The sequence below is a fragment of the Lethenteron reissneri genome, chromosome 11, assembly GCF_015708825.2.
Source record: "Lethenteron reissneri isolate LAM-NWPU_2019-01 chromosome 11, ASM1570882v1, whole genome shotgun sequence".
Lineage (NCBI taxonomy): Eukaryota > Metazoa > Chordata > Hyperoartia > Petromyzontiformes > Petromyzontidae > Lethenteron > Lethenteron reissneri.
The window spans coordinates 11,947,317-11,974,330 of NC_083789.1; the positions used below are offsets into that span (position 1 = coordinate 11,947,317).

The 27,014-nt window shown below is 58.0% G+C and overlaps 1 protein-coding gene across 5 annotated transcripts in view; it reads left to right on the forward strand.

Moving 5' to 3' along the window:
- The window catches only part of LOC133341460 (neuronal PAS domain-containing protein 3-like), a 67,408-nt gene that overhangs the window by 19,033 nt on the left and 21,361 nt on the right, over positions 1-27,014 (forward strand). For 4 of the 5 annotated variants that reach the window (XM_061550114.1, XM_061550111.1, XM_061550112.1 and 1 more), the window contains 3 exons: positions 9,199-9,443; positions 12,711-12,793; positions 22,897-22,986. In XM_061550114.1, the coding sequence (XP_061406098.1) occupies positions 9,206-9,443; positions 12,711-12,793; positions 22,897-22,986 (411 nt within the window). In that variant the 5' untranslated portion in view covers positions 9,199-9,205. Of the gene's footprint in view, positions 1-4,265; positions 4,356-9,198; positions 9,444-12,710; positions 12,794-22,896; positions 22,987-27,014 lie in introns of those variants that run through there. The other variant, XM_061550113.1, reaches the window with a different exon arrangement.

Consider the following 27,014-nt stretch of genomic DNA (forward strand, 5'->3'; position numbering starts at 1 on the left):
GTGGTGGAGGTGTTGTGGTTGTGGTGGAGGGTGGTGTGGTTACGGTGGAGGTGGTGTGGTGGCGGTGGGGTGGTTGTGGTGGCGGTGGGGTGGTTGTGGTGGCGGTGGGGTGGTTGTGGTGGCGGTGGGGTGGTTGTGGTGGAGGTGGGGTGGTTGTGGTGGAGGTGGGGTGGTTGTGGTGGAGGTGGTGTGGTTATGGTGGAGGTGGTTGTGGTGGAGGTGATGTGGTTATGGTGGAGGTGGTTGTGGTGGAGGTGATGTGGTTATGGTGGAGGTGGTGTGGTTACGGTGGAGGTGGTTTGGTTTGGTTATGGTGGAGGTGGTGTAATAATGGTGGAGGTGGTGTGGTTATGGTGGAGGTGGGGTGGTTGTGGTGGAGGTGGTGTGGTTATGGTGGAGGTTGGGTGGTTGTGGTGGAGGTGTTGTGGTTGTGGTGGAGGGTGGTGTGGTTACGGTGGAGGTGGTGTGGTGGCGGTGGGGTGGTTGTGGTGGCGGTGGGGTGGTTGTGGTGGAGGTGGGGTGGTTGTGGTGGAGGTGGGGTGGTTGTGGTGGAGGTGGTGTGGTTATGGTGGAGGTGGTGTGGTTATACCCCCCCCCATCCCCCTCCCCCTCTTGTGGGGTGGATCCAGAATGTGGAGTCTTGCGGCATTGCCAGGGATGTATCATCTGTGTGTAGTGTCGTGTGTTAAACTTCTTTCGCACCGTACGTAGTCAACCGTGCTCATCGGAGTTGCGGGTGATTGGTCAGGAGGAGGTCACGCCGGGGCGGTGGGCCCGGGGGTCACGGCTGTGACCGCGGGACTACACGCAGGGGTCAGAGTTAGGGTCAAGGGTCGTGGGCGGTGGGGAGCGAGTGACCGTGCATGTTTGCACACAGACAGAAGAGACCCCCCCACCTCCACCATCCATGATCCCCCATCCCTCCTCATCTCCCACCGCCCCCATTCCAGGCAGACGCCCCCGCCCCCACCTCGTAATATTTCAATACCGGCGCGGGAAGAGTAATTATTCACGGCGCGTGGGAGAGGGAACAACTCCGCGCCTGCATTGTGCCGGGCCTTCACGGCCTCACAGAGGGAGCCCAGCCAGGGGAGGGTGTGAGGGTCGAACCCCCCCCCACCCTCCTCCTCGTCGTGGCCCAGATAAAGACATTGTTGTTGTGTCTGGTGTCTGCCCAGTGAAGCTCGCCACGCCGCCGCTTTCATTGCCGATGCTTCATCAAGACGGAGATCACGGGCGGTGGGCGGTGGGGGAGACCTTTTCCGGGCGGAGTGGTAACGCGCTGGGTCGCTCGAACGCCCCCGTTCCAACGCCCCCGTTCAAACGCCCCCGTTCCAACGCCCCCGTTCCAACTACCCCGTTCTAACGCCCCGTTCCAACTTCCCCGTTCCAACGCCCCGTTCCAACGCCCCCGTTCCAACGCCCCGTTCCAACGCCCTCATTCCAATGCCCCCGTTCCAACTACCCCGTTCTAACGCCCCGTTCCAACTTCCCCGTTCCAACGCCCCGTTCCAACGCCCCCATTCCAACTACCCCGTTCTAACGCCCCGTTCCAACTTCCCCGTTCCAACGCCCCGTTCCAACGCCCTCGTTCCAACGCCCCCGTTCCAACGCCCCGTTCCAACGCCCCCATTCCAACTTCCCCGTTCTAACGCCCCGTTCCAACTTCCCCGTTCCAACGCCCCGTTCCAACGCCCCCGTTCCAACGCCCCCGTTCCAACGCCCCGGTTCTAACGCCCCGTTCCAACGCCCCCGTTCCAATGCCCCCGTTCCAACGCCCCGTTCTAACGCCCCGGTTCTAACCCCCGTTCCAACGCCCCCGTTCCAGCACCCCGTTCCGACCGTGGTCGTGACTGTTGCACTCCCCGCGTGGTGCCTCCTGAGGCCTTCTTCGTGTCCTCAGGGGGGGTGGGTCGACTTTACGCAGTCGCACGTTGGGATTGGCGAATTTCCCAACTCTTGTTGATTCAATCTTGACTATGAAGCTTTCGTGAGTGCAGGAATTCACATTCTTTGGGTCTTTCGGTAAAGTCGCGTAGATTGGTAAAAAAAAAAATTACTACTTTTTATTGATTTACCGAAAGAATATCTCGTTGGTTCCTCGAAGTCGTTTCAAATGAGAAGGGGGGGGGGGCGCACTGCGGAAGCAGGGCGCCCCCCCCCCGTCACTTTGGACGTCGCAGGCGCAGCAGTCGAACGGGGGTGGCTGAGTGAGTGGCTGAATGGAGTGGTGAGAGAGTGAGGTGGGTAACTGAGTGGCTGAGTGAGTGGCCACTGCTTGTGGTTATTGATTGGCCAGTGGTTTTATTGATTGGCCAGTGGTTTTGATTATCGATTGGCCAGTGGTTTTGATTATCGATTGGCCAGTGGTTTTGATTATCGATTGGCCAGTGGTTTTGATTATTGATTGGCCAGTGGTTTTGATTATCGATTGGTCAGTGGTTTTTAGTATTGATTGGCCAGAGGTTTTGAGTATTCTCCGGGTTTGAGTTTGTGTATTGTGAAGCGACCTCGTATGCTCTTCGCGCAGAGCACGGAGTACCAAGTCAAACTGCGTCGCGGTGATTGTTATTCTGTTGTCATTCGCACATCGAGGTGAGAGCGCCCAGAGCTCTCGTCATGGCCGTCTGCTTTTCCAGTGAAGCCAAGAAGATGATGATGATGACATCCAAAATAGAGGGGGCTTTTGGGGGTAAGATCGCGATAAAACAAATATAAATGTGTCGTTAAACACGCCACCACCGGACACAGCCAATTACCAAGGTTTGTCTCGTAACCAGTTCGGCACACCGGTGTGTTGGAGAGTAAACCTGCAACATTTGCAATTGGAGTGTACGGCGTTTCGCCGGTGGTGATGACAACAAGCATCATCAGGCGGCAGCCAGCTTGGGTGCCAACTATTGCCGAAGCTCTGCGGTCCCTCCACATTTCGGATGTTCTCGGCCAATGAATGTCTGGACACGTGGTGGGAAATCGAAGCACCCAGACAAAGCGCGCGCGTGAAAGGGGGCAACGTTCTATCCCATGCAGATGGAACAGATGGAACAGTGGACGGTTTTGTGCGTGGCCAGGGCGAGCCAGGGCGAGCCAGGGTATGGCTCCGAACATCTGCGTGCGGTCAAAGAGATATTTTTAATTTAGAAATCTGAAATTTAGTCAAATTGAGTACCGAAGCTATTTTAAGTCGATGGTTTGTTCTTGTGCAGCCATTGGTGACCGGGCTGAGTCTTATCTACTCACCAGAGATCATTCCTTCGTCGGAGCGACAGGGAAAATTAAATCCCTGTTATTATTTTAATTCACCTGTCATTAGTTAATTTAATCACGTGTAAACTGAGCGCTACGCTTAAAGTAAAGACAAGTTGTAAATTGTTTTTTTGCTACAAACTTGAAATTATAAAAGCTATTTGGCTTGGTTAACCTCCGCAGTGTGGTTTGCGGGTTGTGCTGCACTGGTGTGCGTGTTGTGCTGCACTGGTGTGCGGGTTGTGCTGCACTGGTGTGCGGGTTGTGCTGCACTGGTGTGCGTGTTGTGCTGCACTGGTGTGCGTGTTGTGCTGCACTGGTGTGCGGGTTGTGCTGCACTGGTGTGCGGGTTGTGCTGCACTGGTGTGCGTGTTGTGCTGCACTGGTGTGCGGGTTGTGCTGCACTGGTGTGCGGGTTGTGCTGCACTGGTGTGCGGGTTGTGCTGCACTGGTGTGCGGGTTGTGCTGCACTGGTGTGCGTGTTGTGCTGCACTGGTGTGCGGGTTGTGCTGCACTGGTGTGCGGGTTGTGCTGCACTGGTGTGCGTGCGGCTCGGCGTCCAACGTTCACGCGCACTCCGCGGGGCTGGGAGATTCTTCCGTGCCGCGTTTCGTTTCACTGCTGAAGAAGCCCCCCGGCACGCGGGGGGAAACGTCGGACGTCGTCGAGAACGATGCCCGGGGAGGAGGAGTGTGATTGGTGTTGTTGTAATGAGCACCACTCTGGAAGTTGTGGCTCCGTGATAAGAGCGGGGGACTTTACTCCGCCGCTCCGCTGATGCAACCGCATGCAACGAACACCGCCCACCCCGCGGAGGGCACCCTCACTCCCTCGCTCCCCTCTATCCCCTCACACCCCTCTATCCCCTCTATCCCCTCACACCCCTCGCTCCCTCGCTCCCCTCTCTTCTCTCTATCCCCTCTATCCCCTCGCTCCCCTCACTCTCTCGCACCCCTCATTCCCTCACTGCCCTCACCCCCTTCGTCCCCTCGCTGCTCTCGTTCCGTCATTGTCAGAACAAGCGCGACGAGTGGCTCAACTCAACTCTGTTCTGTTTTGTTTTTATTTCAATGCCAACTGAGATCAGCAGAGCAGTCGCGTCGCAACAGGTGACCCACGCTGGAGCATGGGGCGCGAGGGAGCAGCGGGCATTGTGCGCTTGAGGGAGCCTGAGGGAGCGTGAGGGAGCGCTGTGCGTGAGGGAGCGTGAGGGAGGGTTCCGCGTGAGGGAACGTTGTGCGTGAGGGGACATGAGGGAGCGCTGTGCGTGAAGGAGCCTGAGGGAGCGTGAGGGGACATGAGGGAGCGTGAGGGAGCGTTGTGCGTGTGCGGGAACGTCGAGCGCGTGGAAGGAGAGCGGCTCGTGCGGCGGCGTCGCTCACAAAGGATCCGCGGGTCTTCGCTGCCCTTTGTCGACGCGCGCGAGGTCCCCGCCGAGACCCCGGGGCCCTTCCCTTGCGACGGTCGCCCGCGTGGGACGGTCGACATCAAAGTCTCGCGTCGTCAGGCAGCGGGCACGGCGTTGACGTTGGTCATTTTTGCCGTAGCCGAGACGAAACATTTTTAACTGCATCTCGGGTGCTTTCGGTAGTCCAGGTCTCCGGTGTATGTGTGTTGAACTTCTTTCGCACTCTACGTAACCAACCATCAACAAACTAAATGAAAAAATAAGTTTTAAAAATGTTCTTTTTCAATCTCGATGCTTTAAAAGTGCATAGCTCCAGTGGCTTCCTAATATCGGAAGGAGGAGCGTTCGAGACGGGCGCAAAAGCGCATCTGAAAGCGCCGCGCGATGCGGTGACCACCGCCTTTGTTCGATGGCGAGCCACAAGCGAGGATGACCGCAGTTCGTGCGATGATGGTCAGCAACGCATTGTGTGGTTCATTTGTGGCAAGCAACTTTGCGTGCAACGGGCGCGACCTCATAACGACGTGTTCGTTCGGCAACCGGAAGCCCATGCAGCTCGGCGAGCACCGGACGCACGCGGTCGGATCTTGTCACAAACTCGTCCGACGGCGCGGCGATCGGCATCGTGCGAACGTGGAGACGCGTCGTGCCGCTGGAGACGCGGTCCCCCCGTGCCCGGCGCCCCGGGGGGGTGGGGCGGGCGACCGTGGCCGAGCGAGAGCCTGGGGAGGGAGAGTGCGCGTCGCACAAACCGTGGTGGTTGCACTTGAACTATTTCGGCAAATTATTTTTGTTTTTTCATTTCCCAGGTGAGGCGTCCCATGCCGAGCTCCGTAGCTCTTTGTCAGACCCGACCTGGCGGTCGCAAGTGATGGCTCGCCGAACTGGCTTATCGTGGCGTGGACTTCTAGAGCGGCCAAAATGCCGCTGGGAATGTCCACGTTTAGAATCTACATCGTGAACGCGTGGATGTTGATGGCAAATGTGGAGGGGGTAAAAACCGGAGGTCCCGGAGAAAAATCCACGCGACCACGGGGAGAGAGAGAGAGACACGTAAACTCCCAACATACAGCAGGCATCGTCAGGGTCGGAATCGCCTGTTGAATATTTGGAGTTTGCGTGTTGGCCACAGGGCCACGTTTATTTTGTGTGTTGAGGTGAGAACTCGGCACTCACACCCATGCAGGATGTCATCTCGGTTGCAAGCATGACTGACCTGGGTCACCCAGGTGACAAAATCAAAACGAAGTAAACTACTACAATTAGATTGTAGTAGACTCACGTGGAGACGCGGAAGCTCACATAGAGAACCGCAAGCTCACATAGAGACTCGTGTATTCACATACTCACACGGGGAGCCATGGACTCGCATAGAGAGCCGTACTATACAATACAATGTGGTTACGTTCCTGGTACGAGGTAACATAGCGGTGGAAATGGTACATTTTTAATAAAAAATGACGACAATAAATAAATCATAGATTGTAAAGAACGAAGTGTTTTTTTTATGTATGTTGAACTTCTTTTGCACCCTACGTAGCCAACCGTGCTCCTCTTGACGACGATGGACGAGGTGGTGGTGGTGGTGGTGGCGAGGAATTCGGGAGATGGAGTGAGAGAGGAAAGTGCAAGAGGCACTCTCCCTCTCTCGTCGGACGCTTGGGAGGCAGGATTAAGGGCAATAAAGTCGAAATGCACAATAGCCAGTTCAGAGGAGCTGCAAGGTTGGTACCTAATTCGCAGGCAGCCGAGGTGGCGCGCCTAATCATCCCACACGGTGTCGGATTTAACATTCTGCGCGCAACTCCTCGGTGTCGGTGGCCTGGCGCCAGGGCGTACACTCGCGAACGCTGGAGTCCGGCGGGTCGCGGATAGGGAACAGTGGCGAGATGTTAACTCCCTCGCCTGGTACGCACGAGGTCGTGGGTTCGATACCGACCATGACGACGCCTGTTGTATATTTCGGGTTTTGCGCATCTCTCTCTCCCCGTGGTCGCGTGGATTTCCTTCCGGCTCCTCTGGTTTTTTCCCTCCACATTTAGAATCAACGTCACGCCTTTAGAGCGTTTAAGCTGCTGCTATTACATTTCCACGTGATTATGAGCCACTTGATTTGGATTTCATTTGTGGCAGCCACAGGTCGCTTCTGAAAAAGAGCTACACAGCTCAGTGGGGCCTTACCAGGTGTTGATGTATTTTTTCCCATTTTGTACCTCGCCAATGTGCGAACCTTGCGAATCCAGAACTCGTGAATAGCGAGGGTTTACTGCAACACTGCCACGCGAGACTTGGCAGTGTGCTCCCCCACCGTGATGAGCGCGCGCGCCGCTCGGCTGCAAACCGACCGCTGACCACGACGGCCGAAGCCGCCAGACAGAGGCGATGAAAACTCGTAAATCCCACGCCCGTGGGCACGCGGCCGGTCGATGCCTCCGTGTCGCCGTCGTCGTGAGTAACGCAATGGCACGCGGGCGGCGAGGCCGCCGAACGGCCGTGGTGACTCGGCCGCTCCGCAAAGTGCCGCGCCGGTCAACCACGCGCGCCCGAGTTCGATTCCCGTGGCTGACGTCAGGGGGCGGGTGACGTCTGAGCCGGTCAATCGATTTAACACGTAGGCTTTCACGACCAATATTACTCATAATAAAGCTTTTTGGGTTAGATCGGGTTATTTAAAATGTGTAGCAACCCTCCACCACCGACACGGCCAATCAGATTGGGTTAAATGATGGCGTCACCCTGCTGCTGCTCTATTTAAGACCGGGAGCAGGTGGAGGGCTTCACTATTCTGGCAAATCGCCTGATGATGCTGGTTGATGTAATTACCAGCGAAACGTCGTACTACTCAAAAATTGTAAATGTTGTGGATTCACTCAACACACCGGTGGGCTAAAGTAGTGAACTATTTGTCTTTTGTCAACGTGACACATTGCTTTTTTACTGATTGGCCGTGTCGGGTGGTGGAGGGTTGCGACACATTTATAAATAACGCGATCTCACCCAAACACCTTTGTGAGTGGTCAATCGACCCCCACCGCCCGCGTTTCGGGTGGGGCAGTCCCAAAATATACATATTTTTAAATAGAGCCCTACATGAATAATAATAAAAAATAATCCCTCGCTATATTCTAATTAGTAAATATCGGTGAAACACTATCAATTGTTGCCGTCTTGAAGGGAGGGGGTCAGTCGCCCCCATAGTCTCCCCCCCCCCCCACCCCTGGACCCACGACATTCGTGCGCTGCTGGAGTTGGGCGGTCGGAGCGAGAGCTCTTCGCGGGGGGGTGGGGGGTAGGGGGCTTCGCGTGGGGGGGGGGGCCACGCTCGTAGTCGACGTGCCGAGCTGCCTGGCGCGGCCGCTGGTTGTTGTTGTTGAGATGAAGGGGGACCCGGGGGGGGGTGGGGGGGGGCTCACTCCGACCCCGCCCTCGGCTGCACCGCCACTTTGGCCACGGACGGCCCTCCGAGCCGTGTGAGTGGCCGTTACCGCCACCGCATGGGGCCGTGATGTTGGTGATGATAGTGATGGTGGCGATGGTGTAGTGATGGTGGCGATTATAGTGATGATGGTGATGATGGTGATGGTGTCGTGATGATGGTAATTATAGTGATGATGGCGATGATAGTGATGATGGCGATGGTATAGTTATGAGGGCGATGGTGTAGTAATGATGGCGATGGTGTAGTGATGATGGTGATGATAGTGATGTTGGCGATGGTGTAGTAACGATTGCGATGATCGTGATGTTGGCGATTGTATAGTGATGGTGGTGATGATAGTAGTGATGATAGTAGTGATGATAGTGATGATGTAGTGATTAAGGTAATGATAGTGATGATAACGATTGTATAGTGAATGTGGCAATGATGGTAATGATAGTAATGAAGTAGTGATGATGATGGTGTAGTAATGATGGGGATTATGCTGCTGACGATGCTGACGGTGCTGACACTTCTCGTGACGCTGAAGGCGCTGATGCTACCGATTGTGCCGATCCTACTGACTCCCAACTGTGTTCCGTCTGTATGGGATAGAGTGTTTCCCCCTCGCACGTGTGGGTTTCCTCCGGGTGCTCTAGTTTCCTCCCACATCAATTGGGCGATAACACCTTCGTGTGTAGAGGACTGCAGAGCTTGGAGAATTGTTGGTGGAGCCGCGTGGCTGCTGCTGCCACTGCTGCTGCTGCCTTCCCACTTCTTGTATGTGGTCCCTCCTCCTGGCGCTTCTGAGTCGTCCTCCCTCTCTCCCTCCCTCTGTACGGGAGCGATGAGTGGATACTTACGTAGTACGTATGTCGAACTTCTTTCGTGCTAATCGGAGGTGTGGGGGAAGGACAGCAAGCGAAACGCAGCGACAACAACAACAATAATTTCTCAAGAAATTAGTTTTCAACCTAATACCGTGCGGCGGGCGCGACAACGGTGACGACGCATTACAAGTTGACGTTGTTATCACGACGATTCTTGTGATTATTATATATTGATGATGCTACCGATGCCAACGACAACCGCTGATCCCCCCTCACCCCCACCCCCCACCCGCCAGGCTGCAGATGGTCCGCAAGGAGAAGTCGCGCGACGCGGCGCGCTCGCGGCGCGGCAAGGAGAACTTCGAGTTCTACGAGCTGGCCAAGCTGCTGCCGCTGCCCGGCGCCATCACGAGCCAGCTTGACAAGGCTTCCATCGTGCGCCTCACCATCAGCTACCTGAAGATCCGCAACTTCGCGGCCCACGGCGACCCGCCCTGGAACCTCCGCAGCGAGGGGCCGCCGCCCAACACCTCCGTCAAAGGTGGGAAGCGGGGGGAGGCCCCTCTCTGGTCATCGCCAAGCAGCACCGTCGTCCTTGCTCGCGTTCGTTTGACCGTCGATCCGTGCGTTCGTTCGTCCACGTGTCCGTTTGTACGTCCGTTCGTCCGCCCATCTTCCATCTCTCCCGTGACCGGACACCGCACCGGGTGCACCAATGGAGATGGGGGGAGGGCGGGAGGCTGGATCGACCGCTGAACTGCATGGCCCATTTGTCCCAGCTTACGATCCTTTCCTAAAATTCCGGAAACACCACGGCATAGCGGTTACGAAGCACAGCACCTCATGCCTTGTGCTGTGCTTCGTTCCCTTGCTCGATCGCTCCCAAACGTTTAAAATCCTCCTCCCGCGCCGCGAGCTCCACGGGCCGTCCCGTCGTTGTTGTCGAGGAGGCCGAGCGAAAGCGAATCGCGTTGCGTAATCCCTCGCCGCCCGCTCTGACCGCGCCGTCAACGGCTCGGCACCGGCTCGTTGGTGCGAGGGTCTCAGCGATGGCGCGCCACGGTTCGCTGCCGGCCCCCCCTCCGCCCCCCGCGCGTGTTACGCACACGCGCAAAAACTTAGGCCCGAGGGCAACAACAACAATGGTTAGCCGTCGTCATTGCGTTGACGTCGATGGTGCTGGCTTTCGCTCGCACCATCGCCGTAATCCCTCGTGCGCGCTCCAACAAACGCGGCGCGTCATGCCAACGTGCCGATCGGAGAGAGCGCGTGGCAGCTCCACACCACGGTGTGAGCTGATCGCTTCAACGAGCTCTCACCCCGATTCTCACTCTCGTTATCTTGTTAACGTCCCCAGAGGGGTTCAGGAATATCCAGCATCAACACGCGGCAGAGTGAGTGGCAGAAGGAGCGACTCTCAATCGGAGAGGTCGCGAGTTCAAATCCCAGTCTGGGTCAAGGGTTGTCCCCCCAATCCCATCATCCTTTCTCCGGGAGTTGATAAAACGGGAGGTGAATCAGCTGTGGTTGCGGTATGGATGGACTCGCCCCCGCCATAGGAATGCGGAATTTTCTGCGGGGCCCCAGGCAGGAGACGGTCAGCAATGCCTCGACGCACGTCTCAGACGCGGGAACGAGAGAGAGAAAGAAACCCCCCCTACCCCCCCTCCTCCCCCCTTCCTCCCCCCCCCTCCTCCCCCCTTCCTCCCCCCCCCCTCCTCCCCCCCCTCCCCCCCCCCCTCCTCCCCCCCCCTCCCCCCGCAAGTCTCCGAGACCGCGAACCTCTCGTCCCCCTCACGGCCGGCCCCACTCTCTCTCTGTCGTGCACGCAGCCACAGCACGTCGCTCGCCCGCTCTCGCCCACCAGCTTGCCCGCTCGCGTGTTATCAGCGGTAATTATTCTTCGGCAGCTAAAGCGCCCGCACGGCATCTGACGGAGTGTTATTAAGTTTAAGACACCGGCGGTCGCTGCGGGGAGTGGAGGGGAGTGGGGGGGGGGGGCGCAGGGAGGTGTCTCAGACTTGTTCCAGCAGCGGACTCCCCCTGGCAGTTGCCTGCGTTAATATTCCCGGCGTGACGAGGATTGATGTAGTGCCTGGGATTAATAATGAAGTGCGCCGTGGGGGGAGAGAGAGATTTCTCACGGTGACACGCGGGGACCTTCGGGCTACACACCGAGGCCGGCGAGAGGTGGGAGTGGTGGTGCTGGTGGTGGCGGCGGCGGCGGCGGCGCGGCTGATGTGCCGAGACAAGGTGCTGCCCTGCGCGCCCCGGTTATATAATCAGATATCACCCGTGCAGAGGACTGACTCGCTCGCTCACCCGTCCACTAACACGCCTACTCACTCGCCCACTCACTCACCCACCCACCCACTTACTCGCCCACTCACTCACCCACCCACCCACTTACTCGCTCAATCACCCACTCACCCACCCATTCACTCACTGACCCACTGACTCGCTCACTCACCCACCCACTCACTACACTGCTGGTCACAAGACGTCTGCTGCTTCCCGCGTGCACTGCTGCTCCACTGTGGAATTCCCTCCTCCTCCCACCACCACCACCACCATCGTCGCAACCACGCTCAATTTAACGCACGTGTCTACTCTCACCTATTACAACCTCAATCGTGCTGTTGGTCGCGGGCCGCTTGGCATCCTGGTTCTCTGGGCCCTGCGCTCGGCAACAAGCGAAAGAGGATGGGTCGCCTGGGACCGCCCGCACGGGGAGTGGGGGTGGCGGCCATGTCCCGGCACTCTAAACGAAACCATTTTTTTTATTTTACCAGGTAAGGCCCACTGAGCTATATCGCTCTTTTTCAGAAGAAACTGGGCCACAAATGATAGCTCAACGAAGTGGCTCATCATCACGTGGACATTTATAGCAGCAGCCAAATACTCTGAACGCGTGGCGCTGATTCTAAATGTGGAGGGAAAAACTGGAGGATCCGGAGAAAAAAAATCCACGGGACCATGGGGAGAGAAACACGAAAACTACAAATATACAGCAGGCGTCGGGGTCGGGATCGAACCCACGACCTGCTGTATACCAGGCGAGGGAGTCAACATCTCCTAGCCACCGCGGTGCCACTCTGGCTCCCCGTGTTTGTAGCACAGCATGGCGGTGACAAATCGCTCGACCCAGGCACTTGGGTCGGCTTTCGATGTTGGACGTCGGCACATGAGAATCACTCCCGGGTGGAGTTCCACCGACGGGACTGCGTTGGGCAGCGGTGTCAAATAACGTCGTCGTCGTCGTTCACACTGCCTCATTAATCGGCCGTCGTTTCATGCAATGTCCCGTCGGCAGGACTGTGCTCATGATGACGGTGGTGGTGAGCGTGCGCGTACATGCGCCTGCGTGTTGCGTGCGTGCGCGCGCCTGCACGTGCGCGTGCCTGTGCTACACACACGCACGCGCTTAGACCTCCACGCGGCTTTAAATAAGCGCCTGGTGCGGTGTATAAATATCGGCGCTGGGGAGACAAAGGCGGCCGGTCACGGTGTCGACCACCCACCTCCTTGTGGGCCGTTGCCGGCCTTTCATAAGCGCCGCTCGCTAACAGCACCTCGCCCCGGCCAGTCTGTTAAGGCCACCACGTGGGACCTGTGTCAATATGTGTCAATGTGTGTCCGTGTGTGTCCGTGTGTTTGCATGTGTCCGTGTGTGTCCGTGTGTCCGTGTGTTTGCGTGTGTCCGTGTGTGTTCGTGTGTTTGCGTGTGTCCGTGTGTGTTCGTGTGTTTGCGTGTGTCCGTGTGTTTGCGTGTGTCCATGTGTGTCCGTGTGTTTGCGTGCGCGTGCAGCGATCGGCGTTCAGCGGCGCAGGAGCCCCAGCGCGCTGGCGCAGGAGGTGTTTGAGCAGCACCTGGGGAGCCACGTCCTGCAGGTGAGACGTGGGGGGGGGGGCGGGGTGCTTGCGCCAGGGTCAATATCGAGGTCAGCACCAGGGTACGCACAAGTGTCAACGCACGTCAGCGCTAGCAAGGGTCAATACGAGAATGAACACGGAGGTCAATACCAGGGTCAGCGCCAGGGTGAATGCCAGGGTTAGGGCCCGTGACCCAGACTTGCGTCTGAACGGATGTTGGTGGAATCATGCCGATGCCTCCATCTCGGGCAATAACAACGACAACAACAACAACTCGCAAGGCAGCGTTTTACCCTTTCTGGCAATAAAACGGTTGTGTTAAGATGTTAAAACACCAAAGTGTAACCTTTTTGCAAGGAATCATGTCTGTATTAACGACACGTACTTGTGATGAACATGGAACTGATTGGTCTGGTGTGAACCAATCAGTTTCCAAGACAATGCATCATATACTATCAGAGCATGTTTACTTTTTTTTTTGCATGTTCACCACAAAGTATAATGCAGGCATGATTCCTTGCAAAGGGTTTCTGTTTGCTGTTTTTACATCTTAACACCTGTTTTTTTGCCACAAAGGGTACAACCCATTCTTATATTTTGATCCTGGCAAGGGTGGTCCCATGACGTTTTCTGACGCTCCGTCGAGACGCTCAGCGCGGCCCCCACAAATGTCGGCGTGAACAAAAAAGGCTGCACATTTTTATTTTTTTGTTCGGAGGAGGAGGAGAGACGCAACGCTCGGGGCGGAGAAGTCTGAGCGGCAGACCCCCGCCCCCGAACGGCCCGGCCACACTCGCAACACCTCTCCGCGTTGGGCCGACGACGTTTGACACAAAAACGGCCCTTGCCATAGGAATGTGGAAAATTTGCCGCCGTTCTGCGGGGGGGTCGTCGTCGCCGACGTTGACTTTGATCGGCGCCCCGCGGCTGCCGCTGCTCGGGTTCCCGCTCGGAGGCGCGGAGCGGTGACGGACGGTGGAGTTTGTGGGGGGGGGGGTGGGTGCGTGGCGCGATGCCAGGGACACCTGTAGCCACCGCCGCCTCCGGCACTGGTTCAGGGGAGTGGGTTGGGGGTGGGTCCCGGGGAGGAATGCGGCGCGCTCGCCGTGATGGTCACGTGCCCGGCGTTGCCGCTCTCTGCTTTTCCGATTGACGCTGCTGTCAGACTCGCTCCCTCGCTCCTTCTTTGCTGTCTCTCTCCCCCGCTCCCTCCCTCTCTCCCTCTCTCCCTCTCTCCCTCTCTCCCTCGCTCCGTCGCTCCCCCACTGCCCCGCTCCTTTGCTGCCTCCCTCCCCCGCTCCCTCCTTTGCTCCCTGTCTGCTTCACTCCCTCACTCCATCCCTCCTTCGCTCTCTCGCTCCCCCAATCCCTCGCTCCCTCGCTCCTTTCGCTCCCTCGCGCTCCGAGGGAACATGTGCCAGCCACACAGCGCGGCTCTTGAAGCACCCGCGAGCTGCGCGGGGTCGTGCGGCTGGGATGAATTACCGGAGTCTCTAAGCGTATGGGAGAGCCACACGCGCGTAATTAGATCGCGCCGCTCGGAGAGATTGGCGCGCCCGTTTAGGATCGTTCTCAACAACGACGGTGACGATAATGACGATGGCCGCCGTGGCCACATCCCTCGTAAACGATCGCGTGCACCTGCGCACGATCGAGTTTTGCGGGAGCTCGTTGTCACTGTTCCACTGCTGGATGAAATGCCTCCCCGCGCCGTGTCGGGTGCCCGTGCTGGCAAAGTGTGAGTCAGATTGGCCTGGGATGCAGTGACCGCCGGTGTTCATCCGTGGCCGGGAACCGAACTTGGACTGCCGCGTTCCTAATGTGGCGCGCTCCCCATAGCTTGGCGCGCTCACCAGACTGCTGTGTTCGTAGCACCCTCACCATATCGCTCACCGTAGAGCCCTCACCGTAGCGCGCTAACCATAACGCTCTCACCATAGCGCTCATCGTAGACCCCTCACCGTAGCGCGCTCACCGTAGCGCGCTCAGTGTAGAGCGCTCACTGCTGCTGTGCTCAGAAACACGGCGGCGAGCAAAACCGCGATCTCTGTATTCGGAAGAGGAACCGCCGATTATCACCGCCGCGTCGAAAATTAACCATGCGCCATCGCGGTTGGGTTAGCCGCATGCTCGGCGTGCTCAGGTTACAGTTGCGGGTTTTTGACGCTGGTCCGTGGCCAGGCCGTCCACGACTGCTGACGCTCAGCCCAGTTTGGAGCCGGAGCTCCGGGGCGTTGCCGTGACGAGACGGGAGACGGACGGACGCCCGCCGAGCCGGCGCGGGCGCATTACCGAAGTGCCGGGCCAGGGGCGCCGGTCGTTCGTCTCGCGCGAGTCAACTCGGCAACTTCAAAGGCGTCGGAAGATTTTTCAGAGGCTGGTGGCGAGTGCCGGCACCGAGTGGCATAGTTGGCACCCCGGTGCCGAGTCCCAGCTTGCCCCGTCGCAGGCCGAACTGGAGGGAAAGGGGCGAGTGAGTTGTGACGGAACGGACAATATATCGCAGATGGAAGAGAGATGTCGTGAGATGACGGAAGATATCTTCAGACCGAGGGTCTCGGTCTGAAGGCGATGCTACGTCCGCGCGGCTCCCCTGCTGGAGGCTGCCTCTGAACTTCCACTCGCCCTACTCCGTGAAAGAGCGAGTGTCGCACTTGCTCGCGAGAGAAGAGGAGCCACGTGTGTGCGATCGCGGGGAAATGAGGAGCGCTCGCGAGAGAAGAGGTGCGATCGTGGCGGCGGTGGTGGCGGCAGCTGCCGGCCACGTGTGCGCCGTCCCCTCCCCTCCCCTCCATCCTCTAATCGGCCACCTCGCCGCTCCTCGTTTTTCATTCACGGGTGATTAGCCCACTCCGCCGCCACAAAGGAAGGAGGGCAAATTTACGGCCCTGCGCCCGAGGAAAATTGGAAACATAAGGCGCTCGGTGGCGGCCGGGATTCCTCTCCCTCTCGCCGCCGCCGCCGCTCCGCGGAGAGAAGGGGCGGTGGGAAGGGCGGCGCGCTCGCGCAGATTTACGGCGCGGGGGCCTCCGCTAGCTGCGCCGCGCGCCGCACGCTTCAGCTCAGAGGCCCCGCGAGGTGGAGCGCGAGAGGGGCGAGCGAGGCGGTGGTGGCGGAGAGTTGTTGACGTAGGTAGAGAGAGAGCGAGGTGGAGGATGGTGGAGCACAGCGGTGCACAAGGCGGAGTCAAGCAGTGCGGCGGTGTGGTGGAGTGGCGCTGCAGTGGTGTGGCGGTGGTGCGATGTTGCAGTGCAGGCTTGGGGTGCAGTGTAGCAGTACAGCGGTAGTGCAGTGCAGCAGTACACCGGTACTTTGGTGCGGTGGTGCAGCAGTGCGGTGGTGCGGTGGTGGTGCAGTGGTGCGGTGGTGGTGCAGTGGGACGGTGGTGGTGCAGTGGTGCGGTGGTGGTGCAGTGGTGCGGTGGTCCGTGCGGTCCGGGAGGGCCTGCGGCGCCGCTCGGCTCAGGAATGAGTCACGGAGTCGCACCCAAATCAAATTTCACGTGCGCCGCCCCGGGGCAGGCGGCACGGGGAGGGGGCGGGGGGCTCATCTCACCGCGGCCGTGAGGATGGCGGGAGGGCGGGACGGTGGGGCTTGGCGGTTGTTGTGGAAGTTTTGAGCGGCGGTTGAGCGCCGTGACGTTGGCGGGTCAGGCTTCGACGTAACGTGACCAGTTTAAGGTGCAGCCCCGCTGCTTCCTGCTGCTCGCGCCACTGCTGGCAGAGAGGGCATTTGGCCTACTCTTCCACGCCAGCCCGGAGGCCAGCTGCTGACCCGTCGACGTTTTTTCTGCGAGAACTTCTGACGATATTTCGACAGAATTGTCCGGCGTCCTCCCGGCTGGAACAATCGCACCGCGTGACGAGTGATAGCCGGCGCCGTCCTACGTGGACCCATTAGCGTGGGATCAATTAGCGCCGCGGTTCGCGTTTGCCGGCGGAATGGAAACGCGGCGCCCTAATGAAAGCGCATTCTGCGTGCGACAATTATCCCGTCATCACGGCCGCATTTTTATTTTAATTGGGAAAAATAACAAATGCAATGCTCAATGCGGTTAAATGATGGCAGGACTCCCAACCCCTCCCCCCCCCATCCTTGTGAAACGGAACTTCAGAAGGAATTGCCCGTCAGGTCACTGAGCATCAGAAGTAGGAATTTTGAAAAACCAAATTAAAGAGGTGGCCGACCGGCGCAGACGTCAGAGACGCTGAGCCGGCCCTGCCGAAGACCTGGGTTCGAGTCCGGGGTATAAGCACCCACTGTGGTGAAACCGGGACACTCAAGGGCAGGTGGCTGATTGTCTCGGCCCGGCCTCCATTGACCCGCTTGGAGACCCACAGACAGAGGACCGCAGCGGACACAAATCGAGACCCCGCAGAATGACACACGGACTCGTAGACTTGCATACAAGCGAGCTGCGATTGAAGTGGGCTCTCAAATGCGGCGAGCTGATGGACTCGGCCCGGTCGCCAATGGTCACGCAGCAAATCCCCCATCCCATAAAATTAAATGATTCCACATTTAATTTGGCCGATTTCCCGATCCTAATGGTTCGAGATGTTTGGTTGGCCGTCATGTGACAAACATTAATCGCAGCAGATGGGCGGGTGTTCAAGTGCTGCCCGCTACTGTGTGTAAACGAGAGGTCACTTGACGGGATTTAAGAGGTACAGCAGCCCCCTTTGGCCCACTTTAGAAACTGTTTCTTGCTGTGGTTGTCCCACCTGATGACGGACGCTTGTGTTGCGCGCGAAACGTCGTGATTTAATTTATTTTGTTTTATACCTACGTGACTTTACCGAAAGAACCAAAGAGTATTTAAGAGGTAGCTCGATATTGTCCGCTTCCACGTGCTGTCAGCTCGTTGCTTTTGTTCTTGTCTTTACTGAAGCCGAAGTCGCGCTGCTGGGCGAGAGTTCCGCGTGGACTCATCGTCACGTGAGGCGGTGGTGTCAGTAGCAGAACCACGATAAGCTTTCCGGACAAGACAATAAGGGAATTAGGGTTAGGAGTCAAACGGCAAGACGGGAGCTTTGGTAATCCTGTGGAGAAGGTGGCGGAGCAGGTGGGGGGGGGGGGGGGGGGGGGCGGTGAGTGATGGACAGGAGATGTAAAATAATGGGCAGCTCGGGAATTCCACCGCAGCACGGCGAGTTACAGAAGGCGCCTCCGTCACAATTGCTCCGTTCACATTCTTCCCCTCCTCCTCCTCCGTCAACACCGCGCCCTGCCCGGCAGAGCTCCGTGGATTCACATCTCCGACAGTGAACGCCAGATTAGCGGCGGTGCCGTGGCCAAGGCCGGCATGGGCGGGCAGGACGGGGCGCCCGCACCTGCTGATTCAGGGAGACGCCGGCCGGAGTTGGGGGGGGGGGGAGCACGTGGGGTTAAATGAGCAACGCTGGCCCCGAGTGGGCCGAGGCTGTTGGGTGGAGGGGGCCCCCCCTGGTGGAGGCCCCCCAAACGGAGGGCCCCCAAGACGGCGCTTGGCTCCAACCGCCAGTGGAAATCGGAGACCGCGCGGGAATTCTCGGTGGGCGCGGCCACGCGAGCCGCACGTGCGGGGAAAACCGCGGCCACGATCGTAGAACAACAACAGACGCAACAGACGATGCTGGTGATCCTGCTGCTGCGTTGACAGCGGTGCACGCTCAGCAAAAACAACTCGACGCAATTCGTCATCAATAAAGCCGTGGACTTCAAACGATGAATACATAACAGGCAACGTTTTGGGAAATGGCTCCTTTTCTTTTTTTATCCACGTGCTATGAAGAAGGGCCGTCGCCCGAAACGTCTCTTGTTGTGTATTTTTCCTCCATAAAGGCCGCAAGGAGTCCTTCTTGACGAACACTTTGGGAGTTTTTTTCTTGTTGTAAAAAAGAGAAAACCCAAAACGGCTCGCGTGGTTCCGCTGCCTGGGAGCCCCGCTTAGCGCACGGTAACTCGGCGCCCAGAGACGGCCGCAGGACGCGGCGCGACGCTCCGTCCGTCGTGCGCGGGACACGCGCACGCGTTCTCTACGTGCGCTACGGACCTCAATCATCGGGGCCACGTGAACGCCCCGAGTAGAGCGGCCCGCGGTCGCTTCGAGAGAGGAGTCCGTCGAGCCGGAGACGATCCGCTCATTAGCATACGGCGAGGATAAAACGCCGGCGTATGATTACGGGCTACATTTTCCTCCGGGACGATTTTTCTCGGAATTGCGACTTCCCGAGAGGGCGAGGTGGGGAGGGGGGTGGTGTCGTGCCGCGTGCGCCGGTCGAGGCGTTCGCACACGGGGGAGGCTCCCGCTGGCGCTGCGCCAGCACGGGAGAGAGAGAAAGGGAGGGAGGGGGGGGCTCGGTGGTGATGCCTCAATGGGGGCTTAGACGGGCAAAGCCGGTCCAGCGAGCTCGCAAACAGCAGCAGATTATGCTTAATAGAGGGGGGGGGGGGGGGATTAGGTCGCGTAAATATATAAATGTGTCGTTAAACCCGCCACCACCCGACACAGCCAACTAGTAACAAGGTTTGTCACGTAAACAGAACCTGGCCAATTCGTCACTAGTACAGCACTACACTGGTGTGTTGGAGAGCCAAGCCACAACATTTACAATCTGAGTACGACGTTTCGCCAGAAATTACAACTAGCTTCATCAGGCGACAGACAGATTTGTGGAGAAGTCCACCCGTTTCGTTCCTTATATAGAGGCGTAGATGTATATTGGTAGCGAAAGCCTACGTGTGAAACTGACACACTTATAGTTACGCGCTCTAACCCAAAATAAACCTCTATTGTGGATAATATTGGTCGCAAAAGCCGACTGAGTGTTCACATGAGCGGCAGCTTAGTTGTGTTTCGCTGGCTGGGTGGGACGCGTGTGCCCGGCATGGAGGAGGGCCGCGTGCTGAGATGGCATTGGAGCGGTCTCCACGAGTCCAGGGGCCAAGGGGGAAGACCTGAACACGCGATGGGGGAAAACTATTTGGGCAGAAGGGTCTTTGTGTGAGTCTGTGGGTCTCTATGCGAGTGTGTGGATCTCTGTTTGAGTATGTGGGTCTCTGTTTGAGTCGGTGGGTCGATGTGAGTCCACGTCTCTATGTGAGTCTGTGCGTCTCTGTGTGAGCCTGGGTCTCTGTGTGAGTCTGTGCGTCTCTCTGTGAGTCTGTGCGTCTCTGTGTGAGTCTGTGCGTCTCTGTGTGAATCTGTGCGTCTCTGTGTGAGCCTGGGTCTCTCTGTGAGTCTGTGCGTCTCTGTGTGAGCCTGGGTCTCTGTGTGAGTCTGTGCGTCTCTGCGTGAGTCTGGGTCTCTGTGTGAGTCTGTGCGTCTCTCTGTGAGTCTGTGCGTCTCTGTGTGAGTCTGTGGGTTTCTGTGTGAGTCTGGGTCTCTGTGTGAGTCTGTGGGTCTCTGTGTGAGTCTGTGCGTCTCTGTGTGAGTCTGTGGTATGTATGTGTGAGTCTGTGCGTCTCTATGCGAGTCTGGGTCTCTGTGTGAGTCTATGGGTCTCTGTGTGAGTCAGTGGGTATATGTGTGAGTCTGTGCATCTCTGTGCGAGTCTGGCTCTCTGTGTGAGTCTGTGCGTCTCTGTGTGAGTCTGGGTCTCTGTGTGAGTCTGTGCGTCTCTGTGTGAGTCTGTGCGTCTCTGCTTGAGTCGGTGCATCACCACAGGTTGGTGAAGTTTTGGGGGGGGGGGTGTAGGGGGGGGCACGACTGCCGCTAACTGAGTGGTGGCGCTAACGGCTGCGCCATCACTAGAATTTGGGCAAAGCGCGTCGTGAGTAATCCCCAATCGAGGCCGAGCGAGCGAGCGACTGTGCTGGGTGAAGGTGGCCAAAGGGCCACCAGCGCTCGCCCCCCACGCTCAGAGCGCACGCCCGGGTCGGTGGGGGGGGGGGGGGGTTGCATTTGCACCGGGTGACCAGACGGGAGATGGGATGGGTGCGAGGGGTCATGAGGAGCGTGGTGGCGAGATGTCAACTCCCTCGCCTGGTATACAGGAGGCCGTGTGGGCTCTATCCCGACCGACCCTGGCGCTTGCTGCTGTATATCTGGAGTTTGCGTGTCTCTCTCCCCGTGGTCGCGTGGATTTTTCTCCGGGTCCTCCGGTTTTCACCCTCCGCATTGAGAATCGGCATCACGCGTAGAGAGGATTTGGCCGCTGTACAGTACCACACCGTAGGCCACTTCGTTGAGCTATCATTTGTATCGCTAAGTGGGCCTTGCTTGGTAAGATAAAAAAAAAGTTTGCGTTTGTTTAAGGCGTCACAAGGAGTGTGGTGAGCTGTGTGGTGTGGAGTGAGGTGAAGAGTAGTAGTGAGTTGAGTGAGGTGATATTTGTGGTGAGGAGTGTGGTGACGTCAGGATTGAGATGAGGAGTGAGATGAGGAGTGAGGTGTGTCATTTGTGCGATGATAGTGAGGCGATGTGTGGTGAGAAGTGAGTGCGCTGTGTGTTTGGTGAGGTGCTCTGTGAGGTGTGCCGCGTGGTGAGTAGCAAGGCACCGTCTGGTGAGGCGCCGTGCAGCCGGTTGAGGATGCTATTGCAGCAGTGGCTGTGGTGGCGTTGGTAGTGGTGGTGCCATTAATGATGTGCTGGTAGTAGCGGCGTTGTTGTTAGCGGTGGAGGTAGCGGTGGAGGTGGTGGTGGTGGTGTTAGTGGTAGGAGCGTTTATAGGAGTGGTGGCGGTGATGGTGGTGGTAGTGGTGGCGGCAGTAGTGGTAGCTTTGGTGGTAGTGAGGAGCGGTGGCGCAACGGTTAGCGCGCTGCAGCTACGAACCCGGCGACCCGAGTTCGATTCCTGCTCATGACCAACATTGATGACGAACATCTGCAGCGGTCCTGGGCTCTCCCCTGGGTCGACTCAGCCTCAAATGAGTACCTGGTGTGGTGTGTAAACATCGCCACTGAGAAGACAAAGGCGGCCGGGCGTGGTGCTGGCCACCCACCCCCTCGTGTACCGTCCCGGCCTTCATAGGTGCTCACTAACAGCACTTGCCCCAACAGTCTGTCAAGGCTATAGGGGGATCTTTGTCTTTGTGGTGGTAGTGTTGTGGTGGTGGTGGTCGTGTTGGCGGTAGTGGCGGTGATTGTTTCTGCTTGCGTCTGCTGTCCGTGTCTGCTGCCTCTGCCCGGGGCAGCGGCCTATCGACTCTCGGAATCTGTCCCCCGTGGCGCATGCTGATGATGCTGATGAAACTATCGATTTCCCCGCGGGAGGCTCGTGGCTGCCCTTACAAGCGGAGCTTGGCCCTCGATAAATCCGCGGCGCCGGACATTTGAAAACGGGGCGAGAGAGGCAGGGGGAGTTCTTAGCCCCCCCCCCCCCTCTCGTTATCGAGCCGCCGTTCCCGGCGTTTGTTCGATCGCGAGCGCCGCCGCACACGTGCGGCTCTTCTTCCCTCCCCCCCCCCCCCCCCCCGGAGCCGTCACACCGCGGCTCGCGTGCCGGGGACGGGATCGGTGCGGTTCCCGATTGCGGCGATCGGCGGTTGACGTTGCGGGAGAGAGAGCAGGGAGCCGCAGGGATTTCGCCGCGGCGGTGAAAACCCGCGGGCAAGGCGCCGGCGATGCAGATCCATGGATGGGGATTTGAACTTCGTGGCGCCGAGCGGGAGGAGGCTGAGCTCGCGGTCGGCACGCTGCGCCGCGAGCCCGATAGCAACCCGAGCTCGATTCCCGGTCACGCCCCGAACGCCGGCGATATGTGAATTTGCCCCAAGGGTCGTCACATTCCCCGCCCGCCTTTCACGCACCAGCACTGACCAGCCTGGCGAAGTTTGGTCAAACGCCTCGCATGAGCCACATGGCGTGGGGAGGCATTCATCCAGCAGTGGATTGACAGACGCGACCGAGCGTGTTCTGCGAGCGGCGTCGTAGTGATGTCATCGTCATTGAACCTGTGGCCCGGAGCGGGAGTCCAACCGTGATGCTGCGCCGTGTGGTGCGGCTGGGAATCTCTAACCCCGTGTCTTGCCTCACTTTACGTGTCTCGCTGTGTCTGTGTCTCACTGTCTCACTTGTCTGTGTCTCGCCGTGTCTGTGTCTCACTGTGTCTCGCTGTGTCTGTGTCTCACTGTGTCTGTATCTCGCCGTGTCTGTGTCTCGCCGTGTCTCACTGTGTCTGTGTCTCGCTTGTCCGCAGGCACTGGACGGCTTTGTGTTCGCGCTCACGCAGGACGGCCGCTTCCTCTACATCTCTGAGACGGTGTCCATCTACCTGGGCCTCTCACAGGTGACAGACCCTACCCCCACCTCCCTCTCCCCCTCCCTCCATCTTCCCTTCCTTCCTCCTCCCCCCCCTCCCTCTCCCCCTTCCTTCCACCCTCCCTCGCCCCCTCCCTCCCTTCCCCCCCCTTCCTCCCCCCTCCCCCCCTCCCCCCCCTCCCTCCCCCCTTCCTCCCCCCTCCCGTCCTCCCTCCCTCCCACCCTCCCTCCCCCTTTCCCTCCCCCTTCCTTCCCTCACTTCCTTTCCCCCTACCTCGCTCTCTCATTCTCTCCCTCACTCCTTTCATCCTTCACTAAATCCCTCCTTCCCCCCCTCACCGCCCTCCCCCACCCCCATCCGTGTAGAGGACCGTAGCTCGTTATCCCCGTTGCTCGTTATCCCCTCTGGATGCGTGGGCGGTTTGTTCCACGTAATCTGTGATTCTTCCCACACGCAGTTAAACTCTCCTTGAATACAATTTAATATTTTACCAAACTTCCCAATGTGTGACTCTGGCGAGACTCTCCCGGCGAGACTCTCCCGGCGAGACTCTCACTGTGACGAGAATGGTTCCACGGTGGCGAGATGTCAACTACCTCGCCTGGTATACAGCAGGTTGTGGGTTCGATCCCAACTACTGATGCCTGTTGTATCTTTGGAGTTTGCGTGTCTCTCCCTCTCCCCGTGGCAACGTTGATTTTTCTCCCGGTCCTCCGGTTTTCCCCCTCCACATCTATGAACGTGTGTTTAGAGTTTTTGGTGGCTATACATTTCCACGTGATAAGCCACAAGAATTTTTTTTTCAGCAACAAAAATTATTGCTGTGGTTTTCCCACCTGATGATGATTGCTTGTGTTGCAATCGAAACGTCGTGATTTAATTTATTTTATGCCTACGTGACTTTACCGAAAGAACCAAAGAGTATAGATTTATATAACTCAGCCGGGCCTTACCTGGTGTAATACTGGTAGGAACCTCCTGGTTACACCAGCCCACAGGGGATTATTCTGTCCGTCCGTCGTGCATCCAAAAATGGGAGGGGTGGGGCTGGGTGGAGAGGGGAGGTTGGGGAGGGGAGGGGCTGGGGAGGGTGGGGTGGGGCTGGGTGGGGTGGGGAGGGGCTGGGTGGGGAGGGTGGAGAGGGGAGAGTGGGGTGGGGCTGGGTGGGGAGGGGCTGGTCACCCCGTGGTGCCCTTAAACGTTTAACCTACTCACGCCGGCTTGTGCCCACCATCACAGTCGGCCATATTTGCGGAATACACCACGCCGCCGTTGACCCTGGCCACTGATCGAGCAACCCAACGTTCCTACCAGCTCCCTCCGCAGGAATGTGTTAAAAAACAATTCGTTTGGACTCCTGGTGAAACTCTCCTGGGTAAGCCAGTGACACGGCCACCACCGTTCCATCGTGACCACCACCATCGACTGGACGACGTTGTCTCCACTCGAGTCTAGAGGGCACTGCCACCGATAATGACGACGACGACGGTGACGAGTTTTTTCTCTGTATAAAGCGTCGGGCCAGATCCCCCCCCCCCCCCCCCCCCCCCCAGGAACCATCCCCACGCCCCCCCCCCCGCACCCCCTCCTCACTGGGACCGTCCGTTAGTCCCCGCGCCCCTGAGGTCGTCCTCGTTTGCATGAGAATGACGCGAGAAATTCCACGGGTGGCAGCGGTGGCGGCGTGCCGGGGCCGTGAGATCGCCGTGTCAGCTCGGCGTGGCTCGGCGTGGCTCGGCGTGGCAAGTGTTTGCACATCTTTGCGGATGTGATAATTCCCGACTCTCGTTCCACGCGCTGTCTCAGTGATGGGGAGAACTCCGGTTCCTTAGCGCGAAATGCCCCAACCCTCCCCTCCACCCCCTCTGCTCCCTCCATCCTCTCCGCCCCCTCCACCCCCTCCACCCCCTCCACCCCCTCCACCCCCTCCACCCCCTCCTGCCCCTCCACCTCCTCCACCCCCTTCGCCTCCTCCGCTGCCCCCTTCGCTCTGAACTTTAAGCGGTTGTGAGCGGCAATCAGCGGGGGTGGCGGTGCCTCCCGCTGGCGCGGAATCAGCGGAGGGGACTTCAAACGCGCCGAGTCTCGCCAAGCGGCCAGCAACAAGCAGCACTTGTGAAGAAGTTTGTAGCAGACAAAGAGTTAGTCGGCATCTTGCATTGAGAGAGGCGCAGAAACTCATTGAGTTTAATAAAACAGCGAAGTAGACAATGACACCTCCTTCCCATGTTTGTCCCTCTGCATAAATAACATTTGTATTTTTCTACACGTCGCACCAGCCATGTAGCCGTCTAAAGGCTTGCATCATCTCCGCAGCGTTGGTCCAACACAAGCAAACTCTGGACCGGCTTCAAACCACCGCTGATGAACTGCTCGACGTTCATCGGCAAGGATCCTTTCTGTTCGATATGGGATTTTAATGGGATGGGGTTTTTTTTCGGTGATCGGGTCTGAAGCTATCTTCTCGCCGCACCTGAGAAACCCCCGTTCAATCGGAGGCAGAAGCTCAAATCTGGATTTGAACCCAGGCTCTTGAGCGTTGCCGGCTCAGCGTCTGTGAACCTCTGGGCCGCCCGGCCTCCTCTTAGTGACACGGCCGTCTCTCTCTGGTCATGGAGGCGGCAGGCAGCTAGCCCAGGAACCCGCGCGGCCACGGCGCTAAACCCCGCAACGACAGCGCCGTGGTTCTCTCTCGCTGTCGATCCTCTTCCCTAAAACACTTACGAAACGTAACCTCCGGAGGTGCTGCTCAACGTCGCCGGGAAGTGCCCAGGATGTGTGAGGCGGAAGCTCCCGGTGACCGCAGAGATGGAGCGGATTGGGAGCCAGAGCGGATTGGGAGCCGGGTTTTTGCCACAGCCGCAGCGAGAGTCATCATGGACGTGGGGTGCTGGTTGTGGTCAAATATTCCGGGTCACCGACCCAGACGGACCTGACTGAATTTACGTTTTTTTTTGCCGGCGTAAGGCCCATTGAGCTCCGTAGCTGTTTTTCGGAAGCGACGCCGGTTGTCACAAACGATGGCTCACTGGAGTGGCTTGTCACGTGGACATTTATAGCAGCCAAATACTCGAAATGAATTTTGACTTAACTTTCGTGACTGCAGGAATTCATATTCTTGGTTCTTTCGGTAAAGTCACGTAGATAGAATATAACAATAATAAAATTTTAATAAAATTCAAAATTACTAATAAATTTAAAATAATTAAAGCAAAAAACCCGCCTGATGAAGACGGCTCGTGTTGCGATCGAAACGTCGTGGGTTTTTTGCTTTTATTATTTTCAATTTATTTTTAATTTTATTTTGTCGTGTAGATTTTCTACCTACGCGACTTTACCGAAAGAACCAAGAATATACTCGAAATGAATGTTGATTCTAAATGTGGAAGGGAAAACCGGAGGACTCGGAGAAAATCCACGTGACCACGGGGAGAACATGCAAACTCCAAATATACAGGGGTCAAGGGTCGGGATCGAACCCGCAATCTCCTGCATATCAGGCGAGGGAATTAACATCTGGTTAGGGATTCGAGATGCAAGGAGAGAGACGTGGATAGAGATCGATAAAGACACACGGCCACTTGAGAGAGAGACATGGCAGGGAGAGAGCGAGAGGGGCGTCATCGAGATGATCCTTCTCAAGGGATTGTAAATGAGGTGATCCGTCTCATGGTGCTGCCATGAAGGAAGGCGTGCGGTGTGGGGGTGAGGGGGGGTGGGGCGGGGAGGAGGGGGGGATGGGGGGCTGACAGGAGGGAGGGAGAGGATTGGCCTTCACTGTGGGACATCGGCCCGGCCGCCCGCGGGGCCCAGCCCAGCCTCTCACCCCGCGGGGCTCTGCCCACTCGCTCCCTCCACACTGGGACTGTTCCCCGGGCCCCTCGGCACTGGGATCGCACCTCGTGGCGATGACGAGCGGCTCGCACTCGTCACTCGGTGAAGGTCAAGGCTTGTGCGCGCCCAGGAGCGTTGGCATTACGACGAAATGTCAGGGCGCTCGCCGCGATACTCCCATTGATTTTGTGGCGTGCGCGAGCGGTCCGTGGCATGCGCTC